The 15,743-nt window shown below is 45.9% G+C and overlaps 2 protein-coding genes across 11 annotated transcripts in view; one reads left to right on the top strand and one right to left on the bottom strand.

The window, feature by feature from the left end:
- Positions 1-7,005, bottom strand: part of BBOF1 (basal body orientation factor 1) — a 46,583-nt gene extending 39,578 nt beyond the window's left edge. The window contains exon 1 of one of the 2 annotated variants that reach the window (XM_036312639.1): positions 6,574-7,005. In XM_036312639.1, coding sequence (XP_036168532.1) covers positions 6,574-6,638 — 65 coding nt within the window. In that variant the 5' untranslated portion in view covers positions 6,639-7,005. The remainder of the gene's footprint in view (positions 1-6,573) is intronic. The other variant, XM_036312629.1, reaches the window with a different exon arrangement.
- ENTPD5 (ectonucleoside triphosphate diphosphohydrolase 5 (inactive)) overlaps positions 6,825-15,743 on the top strand; it is a 32,015-nt gene continuing 23,096 nt past the window's right edge. For 2 of the 9 annotated variants that reach the window (XM_036312707.1, XM_036312730.1), the window contains exons 1-2: positions 11,424-11,562; positions 12,965-13,037. The gene's annotated coding sequence lies outside the window, so the exon portion shown is untranslated. Of the gene's footprint in view, positions 6,881-11,418; positions 11,563-12,676; positions 12,884-12,964; positions 13,038-15,743 lie in introns of those variants that run through there. The other 7 variants (XM_036312716.1, XM_036312737.1, XM_036312764.1 and 4 more) reach the window with 7 other exon arrangements.

Here is a 15,743-nt window from a genome sequence, read left to right as displayed (position 1 = left end):
TCGAATGGCAGAACCACCAGTTGCTATGATGCACACTGACCACCAGAGGGCATATACTCAATGCAGGTGCTGCCCCCTGGTGGTCAGTGTGCTCCCACAGCGGGAGTGCTGGTCAGCTCACCAATGGGTGCCAGGCACCGGCTCACAGCTGGCAAGCGCAGCTGTGGCAGCCCAAGCCTCTCCTGCCTCCTGGGCAGCGCTACTGAGCAGTGGTGGCGGCAGGTGCAGTGGGACCGGGATGAGCAGGAGCAGTGTGATGCCAGGCCCAGGCTCGGGCTCCTCCCCAGCCGCCTGCTGCTTCACTGCTGGGCCTGGGAATGCCATAGAGAGTAAAGAACAGTGCAAGTATCTAGCAGATTGTTGGGGAAGGAAAATAAAATTCAAGTAGCTAAGAGTTCTGGCCTGAACTCTCAACCTTTGTATTAGTGAACATGCATCCTAATACATAAAAACCCAGGGTCTGAAAAAACCGAAGGCTCAACCACCTGGAAGTCAGTCCTGCAGTCAGTGCTGGGTTGCTGTGGCTGCAGATCAGGCTCAGAGAGAGGCCCGAAGAGAGAGGCAGGGTCTGATCTGCAGCCTCCGTGGAAACTGTTGATCAGCTGTTGCCCCTTTCTCTCCGGGCTTCGCCAGCAGCCGTGCCTGTTTCTCTCCGGGCCTCTGCAGGGGCTGCTGATCAGCCCCACCTCTCTGATTAGGCCCAGAGACAGGCCCGGAGATGCTCACTATCATAGAAACTGACCAATCAGAACCATCTCTGGGTGAAGTGCAAGGAGCCAATGGCTGCCTAGGAGGTGGAGCTTTTGACGCTGACTGGCATAGAAACCAACCAATCAGAACCTAATCTGGGTGAACTGCAAAGGCAGAACCAATGGTTGGGGCTGACGAGGGTTTTTAAGGGCAACAGCTGTTTGGTGTAAGGTGAAAGAAAGCGGTTCAATTTTTTAATGACCAGTTTAGCAGTATAGTGCATATCAGTCTGGCTATCAGTCCAGATATAGGGATTATGTATTTTTGTCTGCCAAGAGTATCTCCTCCTGCAGAAAAGGCTTTACCCCACCCCCCCCATTTAAGCAGTCCTATCTTATATAATCTATCTATACTAATAAAAGGGTAATATGCTAATTAGACCGGGTCGACCAGCCATCTTCCGGACATCTGACTTCCTTCTGGACAAAGCCCTGGTGGTGGGGGCCAAGGCAGAGAGGGCAGTTGGGGGTGAGATCAAGCCGGCAAGGGAGGGTCATTGGGGGCGAGATCAGGCAGGCAGGGGAGGGCAGTTGGGGGTGATCAGGCAGGCAGAGGCAGTTGGGGGCGAGATCATGCCAACAGGGGAGAGCAGTTGGGGGCATGATCATGCCGGCAGGGGAGGGCAGTTAGGGATAATCAGGCAGGCAGGCATAGGTAGTTAGGGGCGATCAGGCCCACATGCAGAGAGATTAGAGGTGATCAGGCAGGCAGGCAGGCAGGCAGAGGGGTTAGGGGCAATCAGGCAGGCAGAGAGGTGAGCGGTTAGGAGCCAGCGGTCCCGGATTGCAAGAGGGATGTCCAACTGCCGGTTTAGGCCTGATCCCACAGGACATCCCCCCGAGGGGTCTCCGATTGGAGAGTGTGCAGGCTGGGCTGAGGGAACCGCGCCCCCCCCCCCAGTGCACGAATTTCATGCACCAGGACACTAGTATTTAGATAATAAAGACTTCACCTGTATTTGAATTCTAAATATTTTCATACATAAGTATGTGTGGACATTTATATACTGTCACCCTCCATCCCCACCAACTTTTGGTTCTTGATCCCTTTTCAGTCCCACTCTCACCTTTTCTTCTCTGCAAATTATGGCCAGCTTCATCTCCAACCCTCACCCTGTTATAGCTATTGAACTCCCTTTCCAGCATGATTTAGGCAATAGTGACAGACTACCTTGCTACAGTCATCAAATTGCTCCCTGAAGGTATCAAGTCTAACTTGCTCTGAGTTGATGAAAGAAATCAGATAGGATTTCTCATAAAAGGACCACTAATACTGACTGTAAAAACAAAGCAGTGTTTCTCAAACTATGAGTCATGGAAAATCCAAGGAATATAGAGATCTGTTACCCTCAATGTTCCTCTTTTTTTTTAATCCTCACTGGAGGACATGTTTATTGATTTTAGAGAGAGAGAGAGAGAAACATTGATGCGAGAGACAAACCTCATCAGTTGCCTTCTGTATGTGCCATGAATGGGGATCAAATCACCAACCTAGGTATGTGTTCTGACCAGGAATTGAACCCACAATCTTTTTGGTGAACATGGTGACACTCCAATCAACTGAACCACCTGGCAAGGGCTCAGTGTTCTTCATTGTTGATATGTGTACTGTAGATGCATGGTCAAAAATGGAAAACATATGCTAGTGAGTTCCAAGAATGTGATAAAACCTTGGCACTTTTTATTTTTTAATTAAATCTTTATTGTTCAGATTATTACAGTTGTTCCTCTTTTTTTCCCCCATAGCTCCCCTCCACCCGGTTCCCACCCCACCCTCTGCCCTTACCCCTACCAACCACTGTTCTCATCCATGGGTGTACAATTTTTGTCCAGTCTCTTCCCACACCCCCTATAACCTTTCCGCCCCGAGAATAGTCAGTCCATTCTCTTTCTATGCCCCTGATTCTATTATATTCACCGGTTTATTCTGTTCATCAGATTATTTATTCACTTGACTTTTAGATTCACTTGTTGATAGATGTGTATTTGTTGTTCAAAATTTGTATTTTTACCTTTTTCTTCTTCTTCCTCTTCTTAAAGGATACCTTTCAGCATTTCATATAATACTGGTTTGGTGGTGATGAACTCCTTTAGCTTTTTCTTATCTGTGAAGCTCTTTATCTGACCTTCAATTCTACATGATAGCTTTGCTGGGTAAAGTAATCTAGGTTGTAGGTTCTTGCTATTCATCACTTTGAATATTTCTTGCCACTCTCTTCTGGCCTGCATAGTTTCTGTTGAGAAATCAGCTGACAGTCGTATGGGTACTCCCTTGTAGGTAACTGATTGTTTTTCTCTTGCTGCTTTTAAGATTCTCTCTTTGTCTTTTGCTCTTGGCATTTTAATTATGATGTGTCTTGGTGTGGTCCTCTTTGGATTCCTTTTGTTTGGGGTCTCTGCGCTTCCTGGACTTGTAAGTCTATTTCTTTCACCAGGTAGGGGAGGTTTTCTGTCATTATTTCTTCAAATAGGTTTTCAATATCTTGCTCTCTCTCTTCTTCTGGCACCCCCATAATTCAGATTTTGGTACGCTTGAAGTTGTCCCAGAGACTCCTTACACTATCTTGATATTTTTGGATTCTTTTTTCTTTTTGTTTTTCCGGTTGGGTGATTTTTGCTTCTTTGTATTTCAGATCTTTGACTTGATTCTTGTGATCCTCTAGTCTGCTGTTGGAACTCTGCATAATATCCTTTATTTCAGTCAGTGTATGCTTAATTTCTAGTTGGTCCTTTTTCATAACCTCGAGGATCTCACTAGATTTCTTGAGGGTCTCACTAAATTTATCGGCGGTTTCTAGAAAATTCTTGAAAAACCTTAAAAGTGTGGTTTTGAACTCTATATCCAGTAGTTTGCTTTCCTCCATTTCTGTCATTTGTGACTTGTTTCTTTGTCTCCGCATTTTTTATGCCTCCCTGTGTTAATAGAGTGGCTTTCTATGTTAGGTGTTCTATAGGGTCCAGTGGCTCAGACTCCCCGATTACTTGAGGTGGACACTCTTGTGCACCCCTTTGTGGGCTTTGTGCATAGTCTTGTTGTAGTTAAGTCTTGATTGTTGTAGGTATCACTAGGAGGAATTGACCTCCAGGACAATTGGCTGTGAGAATCATCTGTGTCTTTAGTGGGAGAACTTCTGAGCTGGAGACACTCTTCTGGGGCAAGACTTGCTTCAGTGGGGCTTCGGTGCTCACTGAGTCTGCCCCCTGAGTGTGTCCCTTATGGATCTGAGGAGTTGTAATTGGATGGTCCACTGGGTACACTGGCTCTTGGATCTCTAAGGAGGTGGTAATTTAGCCTCTGCCTGAGGCTACCCAGCAGGAGCTATGGAGAGATTCCTCTTCTTTGTTTGGGGTTTGGAGGTGCCCAGATGAGGCCCAGCTGTGAAGCAATGCAAGCTGCTGTGGGGCCTTGGGCCTTCTTTTGGAAGTTCTGGGTCTCTCTGATTCAGCTGCAGTTTGTTAGGTAATTTTCAGGTTGTAAAGGGCCAGGCCTTTCATATGCAAAAGCCTCTGTGCACAGCTTGGGTGGGGCAGGGTCTCAGGGGATTATCAGAGCGGAGCCAGCAGCTATGGCTGCTCCTCAGTCCCACCCTAAGAGGCCCCGGGTCTCAGTGTCCTGGTAATAGCTGCAAGCACCTCTGAGAGAAAGCCGCCCTTGAGTTCTGCCCACTGCCAGACAGTCTAGTTTCTCCCTATATAGAGACTCACCCGGAACTGGAGTTCAGAGCAGTTGGGAGTTGAGACTCCCTCCGGATTGAAAAAGACAACTGCATCCTCAGCTGCCAGCCCTCTCCACATGTGCCGTGTCCTCAGCTGCCAGCCCTTTCCATGTGCGCCACATCCTCAGCTGCCAGCCCTTTCCATGTGCGCCACATGCTCAGCTGCCAGCCCTTTCCATGTGCGCCGCGTCCTCAGCTGCCAGCCCTTTCCATGTGCGCCGCGTCCTCAGCTGCCAGCCCTTTCCATGTGCGCCGTGTCCTCAGTTGCCAGTCCTTTTGGCGTGCGCCTCCATACCTCTGTACTTTACTTCCATACCTCCTCTGAGTCTCAGTGCTTTTCTCTTTCCTTCTAGTTGTAGAATTTCCACTCAGCCAGCCTTCCTGTGGTTCTGGATGATGTCCGTTTTGTCTTTTAGTTGTATTTTTGAAGTGGTTGTGCAAGGCAGCAATTTCTGGTGTTTACCTATGCTGCCATCTTGGTTTCTCCCGCCCTTGGCACTTCTTAAAGTGCTAGACTAACTATGCAGTTATGTGGTGTTTTTTTAAAAGTCACACTGTAGAAGAATACTTACATTAATAAATGGGGAAAGTTACAAATAAGTATGTACATTAGGCTATCATTTCCAAAAGATAAAAGAATATCCCCAAATGATAGTAGTAGTTATATTTGAATGATGAATTACAGGTGATTTCTATATTCTACTTTGACTTTCCATGTTTCCTAAACTTTCTGTACTGAGAATTTATTACTCTCTTAAACAAGTAACTTCACAAACTTTACAAGTTTGGGGATTCTCTTATAGTCCCATATATAGTATTGTTGGACACCATGTATGACTCCAATGTGTCTAGGAACTACCAGGGCCACCTAATAGGTTAAGTGACAATTAGCAGCAGCTCCAAACTTGGAAAGGATTAGTGCTACAGTTAGTTCTGATAATTTTGGAGAAATCGAAACAATTAGCCAATTTGGTCAAATCCTTTACGCTTTCCTTTGAACCAAAAGGAATCCCTAGAAGACCCAAGGACTGCTTCAATCATCGAGAGATCCTTTAGATGTTCAAGATCATCTCAACTGCACAGTAGAGAGATCTCAGACTAGGATCAAGAAAGAATGAACCCAGAGCACAGTTCTTGTGGAATAAACATCTAAGTTGAAGCATACACAGGCAGATACCTTAATTTATTGAACAAATAATAAGCATCTGCTGTGTGCCAGGCTCTCTGCTAGGCACTGGAGATATGGTGAATAATGCTCAGTGCCTATTGTAGAGAAGTTTATAGTATTGAGCAGGGTTTCCCAACTCTGGTGCTGCGGCCATTCTGAGCTAAATGATTCTTTGGGGTGGGGGTGAGGGGGTTGTCCGGTGCATTGCAGGATGTAAAACAGCATCTCTACTCATCTCTAGATGCCTGTAGCACACATTCCCAGATGTGACAATCAAAAATGTCTCCAGGGATATTGCCAAATGTGCCCTGGAAGGCAAAATCGCCCTGGGTTAAGAACCACTCATCTAGAGTACTGCTGTCCAATACAACTCTCTGTAATGATGAAAATGTTAGATGTCTGGGCTGTCCAATACAGTTACCGCTAGCAACATGTGCCCACTGAGGTTATGAAATGTGGCTAGTACAATTGAGGATATGAATTGTTAATTTAATTTTAATGTAGCCACACATGACCAGTGACTACCCTATTGGACAGCGCTGATCTAGAGGACCTCCAATATCCCAATAAATGTTATCCTGGCTTTCACTTCTAGTGTCAGACCTCTTCCTCCTCATTCTCAGCTCTTTGTTCCTCCACAAGCACCTATTTCATTCGGTCTGTTTTTTGGGAACCTGTCTGCTTCCATCGTTAATGCATTACACATAGGTAAGGGCTGTGTCTAAATGACGTCAGGGTCCCAAATCTCATCCTAGTGGCTAAGCTGAAGCAGTCAAGTCGGGCATGCATTTGGGAATCTCTGAACAACGGGAACTGTCCTCAGAATCCGGGAGAGCGAGTAAAAAGTCCAGGAGAGCGGGCGGCCAGGTGCCAGTCAGCCAACCCCTGCGGCCCCCCGGCCCGAATCCCGGGAGAGGACCCCAGCGTGGGTTCTCCTTACTTCTTAAGAAGCTTGTCTTTGTCTTTGTTCTTGCCTTTCCTTTTGCTCTTGCCCCTAACCGGCATCTTGGCTTCTCCAAGGGCCGGGCTGTCTCGCCGCCGCCCAGCCCAGTTCCGTCTCTAAGGGAACCAGCACGCCCCGCCGGTAACTTTCCGTGCCGGCCGTTGCAAGTGCCCGCGAGCGCATGCGCCCTGACGTGACTCCCACGCCGCCGCGGGGCGGGCGCCCAGTCAGCGGGCCGGGCGCGGAGGGCGGGGCGGAGATCGCGCCGAGGGCGGCGGGCGGCCGCGCCGGGGCGGCGCGCGCGGTGAGTGTGCGAGTGGCGGAGGGACCGGACCCTGTCCCGGGGCCGGGCGGGGAGACCGGGGCAGGTAGCCCCAGCCCGCGGCGCGACGTTCTGGGGCCGGGCGTCTCCGGCGGCGCGAGATCGGGGCGCCCTCGCCTCGGAGTCTTGCTACCGAACGGGTCCGCCCGCCCCGCCAGTGTTGCAGCGTTCCGCGTCCCTGCGGCGCATCCTCCGCGCTCCTCACGCCCAGCCTGCGTGGCCCGGCCGCCAGACTGTCGTCCCTGCTCCGCCGCAGCCTCTCCCGAGCGTGCCCCGACCCGTTTGGTTTCCTTCTTCCTCTCCAGGCTTCTAACGCTTGCTAATTCTGTAGCAGTGGTTCTCAACCTTCTGGCCCTTTAAATACAGTTCCTCATGTTGTGACCCAACCATAAAATTATTTTCGTTGCTACTTCATAACTGTAATGTTGCTACTGTTATGAGTCGTCATGTAAATATCTGATACGCAGGATGGTCTTAGGCGACCCCTGTGAAAGGGTCCTTGGACCGCCAAAGGGGTCGCGACCCACAGGTTGAGAACCGCTGAAGGGATGGCGCCCCATAGCGGGCTTCTGGGGGCGACACCTGTTTTTGTGAGGCGGTGGAGGACTTTGAGGAGACGGTGGTTGGCGTGCGGCTGGCAGCCTGGGCCGGGCAGCGCCCGCGGGCCTCCTGGAGCCGGGCGAGGAAGCCAGTGCTGCCACCTGGAGGCCGCGCGGCCTCGCGAAGAGCCCTGGCGTCGGGCCCTCGGCCCGTTCGGTCCTGTCCGCCCAGGATGCCTCCTTGCTGGTGTCCCCTGCGGCCGCAGCCCCTGTTCCTGTAGTTGCATGAAGTCGCAGGCTCTCGCTGCGCCCCCCTGAGCACACCCGCGGGAAGGAGCACTCCTAAGCTTTGTTCTTTTCCTGGGAGGAGCGCTGGGACTAAGCCTCGTTCATGCGAGCGCGTGAGTCATTAGGCACAGAGGGAATTCTGGGCGCCCGGACCGGAGTCAGGAAACTAGTGCTTGAAGCTCAGCTGTGCGACGTCCTCCATTTCAAATTTGATTTAGCATTTCTTTTAAAAACGTCATTGTGCATCGTCCCTCCCCATTTCCCTGGGGAAAACTTAATGGCCGACACCCTTTCCAGAGGCCTTTGACCTCTGGTGCGCTGCCACACCCCCTTTTTTTTTCACTTACTTAGTTTCAGTTTCTGAATTCTGTGGTCAGAGGGAACATGCTGATTTGTTAGTGAGCGCTGAAAACCTTTTTAGACGTACCATCTGCTGGCACCATCGTGGCTTACTCTATTTTTGGTGCATTGTCCCCTCTTGTATGTCACACTCCAGTGGGTCTATGGTGGAATCCAAGAGGTTTCCTCTTGGTATGGAATCTATAAAGTGATGATTCATTTCGTATGCCTAAGGTTCTGAAAGTGCACTCTATTGATAACCTGCAGAAAATGGGTAGGGCATCTTCTAACACAGGCTATATTTGGAATGCATTCTAAAAATTAGTAACTAATATGAAATTCAGTTCAAAACTTTCGTTGTTTATTCATAAGTTTACAGACTCATTTATAAACATGAAAATTTGATTGTAACATGATTATTTCTTAATATGAGCACAGTAGTTTCTACTTGTCTTTTATAGTATGCACTTTATAGTTATTTTATCATACAGCATATTTTTATTGACTATTAGGTTGAGTTTATAGTTAGAACCATTGAGATATGAATATGACTAAGAGAAATGTCCAGATTCTTAGTGTAGTAGAGGTAGGTCTAGAATATAGTCTTCTGAACTTCCACATTCTCTGCCAAAAAACTTGATGTTTTTATTCAGTCTTCCTGTTAGTAAGATATATCTGATGGTACAAATAGTAGAGTAGGAAGTTGCAGGTTAGCAATTCATCTGGTAGCATTTCCTTCCTTAATTTCTGGTAGTTTTACTATGAAATGTCAGGGTTGTTTTGCTGAATAAACCTGCCTTGTTTCATTGTTTAGAATGTTAGGCTTTTATTTTATTTTATTTTATTTTAATTTTATTGATTCTTTACAGAGAGGAAGGGAGAGGGATGAAACATCGATCAGCTGCCTCCTGCACACCCCCTACTGGGGATGTGCCTGCAACCAAGGTACATGCCCTTGACTGGAATCGAACCTGGGACCCTTCAGTCTGCAGGCCAGGCCGACGCTCTATCTCAGCCGTGGGCAAACTACGGCCCGCGGGCCGGATCCAGCCCGTTTGAAATGAATAAAACTAAAAAAAAAAAAAAAAAAAAAGACCGTACCCTTTTATGTAATGATGTTTACTTTGAATTTATATTAGTTCACACAAACACTCCATCCATGCTTTTGTTCCGGCCCTCCGGTCCAGTTTAAGAACCCATTGTGGCCCTCGAGTCAAAAAGTTTGCCCACCCCTGGGTTGATCCCTGGTCAGGGCAGGGCACGTACAAGAATCAACCAGCCAAGGCATAAATGAGTGGATCAACAGACCTCTCTGTCTCTCTTTCTTTCTCCTCCTCCCCTCTTAACTGAGTATTTGGTGCTCTACTATCTGGCCTCAATTTGCCCTTCCAACTTTATTTTCTACAGTTAGTCAAACTGATCTGTCTATTATTCCCCAGGGACTCCCATCCCCTATCCTTTTTTCCCCCCATCCGTGTCTTGATTTATATTGTCTGCCCTCCTCCCCCCAAAAGCACTCCTCTCCTGTCCTAATTCCCCTTAGATACCACCTCTTTCACAAAGCCTCTGATCATCCCAGCTGGAAGTCATCTCTCCTTGCTTTGAAATCTCAGAACATGGTAACTGCTACTTAATCACATTTTAACTTTATAGAGGTATTTTTTTCCTGTTTAGTCTCTTAAAGGGCAGGTCTAAGATGGTTCATTTTGTCTGCTCTACTGTGAATAGCATTAGGCAACTGATAAGTTCTGGAGTGGCTAAACGAATGAATTAATTAATATCTGAGTAAATAGGCTTCCTGGAATAGTACTCCTACCCATGGGCTGAGGTGGAGGGTAATGGGGATTTGAGGGTATGATACTTGCCATAATAAGATCCTGAGAAAGGGGTACTCTCTGCTCAATGCTCCTGCAGATACCATTAGCCCAATTGTACAAGTCCATTCAGGACACATTGACGCCTGACATGTTCCAGGTTCACTACTTGGCTTGAGAAATACAAACAATATCGTGTACTTTCACCTTAGGCACCCTTCAGATAGATAGCAAGGCGTTCCAGGACTCTGGCCGTTGGTATTTGGTATGGAGGTGCCAAGTCATATCCCCAAGTGAGGCAGTGCTCACTGTGCTGAAATCTGTCACAGATTTGCCTTATTAGAACGACACTGGCTTGGCTGTGCTTGGCTAACTTATGCTCTTGGTTGGTTTGACTAATCCATTCCCATAGTTTAGAAGTTTTATCCCAGTTACATTTTAAACTTGATTTGTGTTTAATTTTTAACTTTATTAAAGCCAACTTTACTGTGGAGCTCAGAAAAATTGGCAGTGGGTACTTTTACATTTCACTGGTTTCAGACTTTCGGGTGGACCTTTCTAGTCATCTTTCCCATTTTATTATTTTCCACTGTTGGGAAATACTGTGTCATTTTATTTAAGTCGATCAATAGTGATACTTGCTTAGGGAGGAAATAGACATACGTAACAGTCAGGTGTTACCATGGTATTGTACATGTAAGAAAAACAAGTCCACTCATTTTGAAACATTTCAGTGTCTCAGAACCATCCTTTCTCACACGTGCCCTCTATTCTGGTGCACCTTTATATTCCAGTCATTCAGTTGAACTCTTTTAATACTTGAAGCTCTCAGAATTCTTTTTGTGTCACTTCACCACTTAATTTCTACCTCTGCTTTAGGACTCAGGCCTCTCATCCCTTAAGAAACCTACCCCTCCCTTCCCACCTCCATCCTTCCCCTTTTAGGATGAGTTACTTGCCTCTTATGTCTGTTTCTGTCACACACTGTGCCTCTTTCAGAGAACTTACCGCAGTACATTATAGCTATTAGTTTACTTGTCTGTTTCTCCTAGCAAGCTGAAGTCTCCCCAATAAATGGGCCTATATCTGATTCCTCTTTTGTATCTAGAAGTTAGCGCAGTGTCTGTTATATATTTGATACTCAGTAAACGCTTATTAATTAGACAATTCAATGCCCAGCTTTCTAAACTCATTTCAGGGATGGAAGTTATCAGGAGTACTATTAATTTCTCTATTATTGGGCTGTGTTGTAAAAACATGAATTAGTAAGGAATTAATAACATTACATAGTTACGTATTTGTAACTGTAAAAATAACATTATTAAATAACGTTGTAAAACATTTATTAGTGGGCAATTAATTTCTTCTGTAAAAAGAATACAGAATTCAGTTCCTGAGCAACTTCTGTCCTATAAGCAATAATCTACCAGTTGGCACTTAACTATCATAAAAGTAGATGAAGCAGACTATCGCGTACCCAGAAAAAAGGTGGGTAAGGGAGGAGTGAAGGATAAAGAAGGGAGTGAGTTAGCAAAATGCCACACAGTTACTTGCAAACTAGCACAAAGGTGAATGTGCTTCATGAAGGTAGCTTGACTCAGAAGGGCTGAAATAGGAGCAAAGAGCAAAAGGCAACCAACGGTGACAGCAAGGATTCACAGAGAACAGGCAGGCATGCGAGCAGGTGAGCACCCAGGTGGGACATGGGTCCTGTGGGATTGTGGTCTCTCAGGCTCTGAGTGACAAGGAGGGAGGGAGCCCAGAAGTGAAGCTCTGGAGAGGCAGACAAGGGAAAAATAGTGTTTACTATAGAGACAAAGATACACTGAAAAGACTTTAGAAGGCGATGAGCATAGTGACAAACACTGGCTGGCACCAAAGTCTCAATGAAAAGAATTGAAGATGGGGCTTTGTTGGGAGTGAATAGGAGATAGAGAGCAAGAGATATTGAGAAGACCAATTCTGAAAGTAGTGGATTTAAATAAACTGATATGTACTCACCAGTTTAAACAAAATAAACCTGACTATGTACATTATTTTCAGTAGCATCTAAAACTTTTAATATAATTGACACATTTGGAGAAACAATCCTTCCTTGGAAGTTTGGAATCTTGGTCTTCCAAAGGGTAGGAAATCTCCTTTTGGAAAGAAGTCAGCTATTCTATTCTTCTTAAGTGGGTGAGATCCAGTCCCTGAGCTATTGAACACTGTTCTTCCCTTCAGAGTATTTATTCAACACCTACTTTGTGGTCGCTCTCTTCCAGCACCAAGAACACATCAGTGAACAAAACAGATATTCCTGTCCGTGTATAACTCACATTGGGAAGGGGAAGAGGTAGTTGGGGAACAGAAAGTATGAAAAAAACAACAACACACCCAAAATAGTAAATTATATAGTGCATTAGAAGATGAGAAGTGCTATGGAGAAATATAACAGGGAAGGAAGGTAGATGTGTATGTGACTGGGTGGGTTGCATTTTATAGAGTGGACAAGGAAGGTCTCACTGAGAATCTAATGGCAATTGAGCAAAAACTAAAGCGAATGAGCAAGCTGTGCAGGCTGGTGTCATGTAAATAGGACACTATTCTATGTATTCTAAATTGTAAACCTTTCTATTACCATTCTTAAAGTAGCTCATTTTAAAAAATGAGATTAGAAGTGGTGTTAGAAGGTGGGAATGAGAGCAAAAGAGGCGTTTTATGTGTTCATCCTTTGCTGTCTTTAATGTTTAGTTTTACTAGTACACTGAACACCTGGTATGACTCTGCAGTTTTCACTCCATGAAAAAAGGATACCTAGTATGCATTTTTTTTCCCTTTGAAATCTCTTTTGAAAAACAAATTCTTGCTTAATGGAAATAGAAGATGGAGAGGTTTTTCAGAAACAACAGTAATAGAGAAAATATGAATGAGCCCTGAAGAAGCTGTACATCAGTCATGGAGATGGGGGAAGACTGGTGACTGGAAAGTCCCTAAATACACTTCCTGGGGAGAAAAGGGATCAGGTATTGAATATGGTTTGAGCTCTGGACAAGGCCAGGATCTGTTAATGCTCAGAGAATCCTAAAGGTGGTTTCTGTTTTCAGTTACTTAGATTGATCTACATGACCAGCTTATTTTCTGTAAAAGAAGAATCAGCCAAAGGGAGTAATTTAAGACGTGAGTATGAATCTGGCCAGGCATCTGCCCTGGTTTCAGTGGTTGATTTCATGGGATGAAGTTTCCTTTGTGTAAGATTCTAAAAATTCTCCTTTCCTAACCAATAACTCTCATTCTTAACTCTTCAGCCTTGAAGAGTGTTCATACTGATAATTCTAACTCTGCCTTTGTAGTATCTCAGAACAACTCTCTTTTAAATAGTTTAAAATTCCAAATGCAATTAATTTTAATTTGCTTTTATTTTATGTGTCCCCTGTGGAGAGTGTTACGTTTTGATATAGGAGATCAACAAACTTCAGAATGATTGAAAATCCTCACTCAGTATTCCAAATATACTGAGTATTCTATTAGAGATAAGGGGACTGGGAAATGGGGACTTTGGAATTAGATCTTGTTTAACCAGTAACTATGGCTTATACCAGGTGAATTTCAGAGATTAAGCTGGATAAGAAAACCCCCCAAAAAACTGTTTTGGCACATCAGAATGACAACTAAACTACAGAACAACCATCATTCAGAACCATCTGAAATCTAGCTGAATGGCAATCCTACAACTAGGGATTTAAAGCAGAAGCCACAGTAAGACTGGTAGTAGGGGTGAGACAGAACAGGCTGATCCCACATCCATGTGTAATGGATAAAAATTGGGAGGAGTATTTTGGCTGCAGAGGTCCCCCCTGAGAAGCGAGGGGTCCCAGCCCCACACCCAGCCCCCCAGCCCAGGGTTCTAGTACCTGGAAGAGAGATCCCCATGACTTCTGACTGTAAAAACCAGCAAGGATTATAGCTGAGTGAGATGGAGTATTGCCTCATAAAGGGTTCACACTTGGACTAACTTGGTCTCACTCCCTCTGAGCTCCAGTGCTGGGGCAGCAGATTGAAAGGAACCAGGGACTTATGGGGAACTAAATTATCTGACATTAGGGCAAGAGTTTAGGGGACAGCTTTCTTCCCGATGAAAGTGCCAGCAGAGGCCATTGTTCTTTTTTGGAGACCCCCTCTGCAGAGATAGTAGGAGGGAGCCATATCTGAGTTTTCCATCAACCTGGCTCACACTGTTTGCCCCACCCTGGTGATTCCTTGAGACCCCACCCAAATTGTTTCCAGTGGCTTTTCCACATGAATGGTCTGTTTTGGCTTGTGCTTCAGATTTTCCTAAAATCTCTCAAGCAGCATCTGGCCTCAGTGTGCCCCATACCTCTCACTAAAGTGACCCCAGGTCCAGCACTAGTAAGTAGCAGCAGCCTTTGTTTGCAGCTTGGTCTCATCAGGGCACCTCCAAGCCCAGCACAAGTAGCAGCCATCTGCAGATCACTTTGTAGCTCATGCTGCGTGGCCCCAGGCAGAGCACAGGCAGCAGCTGACCTTAGCCTGAACTTCCTGGGAGGCCCAAAGTCAGTGCACCCAGTGGACAGCTTCAGACCACATTGAAGCACCACCCAACCACCTCCACATGTGGCACACTTCAGAGGTGGACTCAGCAGGCACCAAGCCCTGCCGAAGTCTTGCTTTGTGGGGTGGGCCCTGCATAGCTGATCTTCCACGGTCATTGGTGGTCACAGCCAGTCCTTGCAGCTGATTGGCCTGGGGGATAAATCCCTCCCATTGTTGTACATACAGCAATCAAGGCTCAACTACACAGGAGGGTGTACATAGCCCACCTGGGGCGGGGATCGGAGAGTACAGGGTGCCGCAACCTTTTGCGGCGGGGGTTCAGGATCTGAAGAAGGGGCTGACGCACAAATGAAAACACTAGACAAGAAATATGAATTTAGAAGGCATGGGGGGCCAGGTTCTTGGAGAGGCACATTGAAACCTGGCCTTATCCGCTTTTTATTCAATTTTAGATATACATCTTGCCCTCAGTAAAGCACAGCAAACAGGTAGCAGACAAACCGTCTCTAAGGTCAATAAACATCAGTGAAGATCAGTAAGGTTCAGCAAACATTTACTTGGAGGCTGTTAAGTCAGGAATTTGCTTTGAGCCACCACTATCTCAACACAGCCTTGCTAACGTCCAAGGTCCATTGGCCTCCCGCGTTCCTTGGCGCACTCTTATGGCAGTATTGGGAAAGTGGTGGCTTCCTGCAACAGTGCACCTAGAGTGCCCAGCTCAGGTGAATAGGGAGGCTGTGTCACTGGACCCTATAGAACACCTAGTACATAAGGCCACCCTGCCGTTCGGGGGATGTTGCAGCTCTACCTAATAGAAACAAACACCGGGAGGCAGCCAACATGAGGAAACAAAGAAACACGTTCCAGAGGAAAGAACAGAACAAAACTCCAGAAAAAGAACTAAACAAAATGGCAACAATCTACTAGATGCAGAGTTCAAAACACTGGTTATAAGTATGCTCAATGAATTTAGTGGAAACTTCAACAAAGAGGGAGGAAACATAAAAATGGAGATAGAAAACAAAAAAGAACCAGTCAGAAATGAAGACTATACTAACTGAAATGAATACATTATAGGGAGTCAACAGTGGAGTACATGAAACAGAGAATCAAATCAGAGATTGGGAATGTAAGGAAAGCAGAAAACACCCAATCAGAACAGCAAAAAGAAAAGAAAATTACCCCCAACCAAAAAATAAAAAATAAAAATGAAGATAGTATAATGAGTCTCTGGGACAACTTTGAATAATGGGAGTGCTGGAAATAGAAGAGAGAGAACAGAAAGTTGAAAACCGTCCAGCTGGTGTGGCT

This window comes from Myotis myotis, unplaced genomic scaffold, assembly GCF_014108235.1.
Source record: "Myotis myotis isolate mMyoMyo1 unplaced genomic scaffold, mMyoMyo1.p scaffold_m19_p_1, whole genome shotgun sequence".
Classification (NCBI taxonomy): domain Eukaryota; kingdom Metazoa; phylum Chordata; class Mammalia; order Chiroptera; family Vespertilionidae; genus Myotis; species Myotis myotis.
Note: the sequence above shows the minus strand (reverse complement) of the source record. Positions and strands in the feature narration are given on the sequence as shown.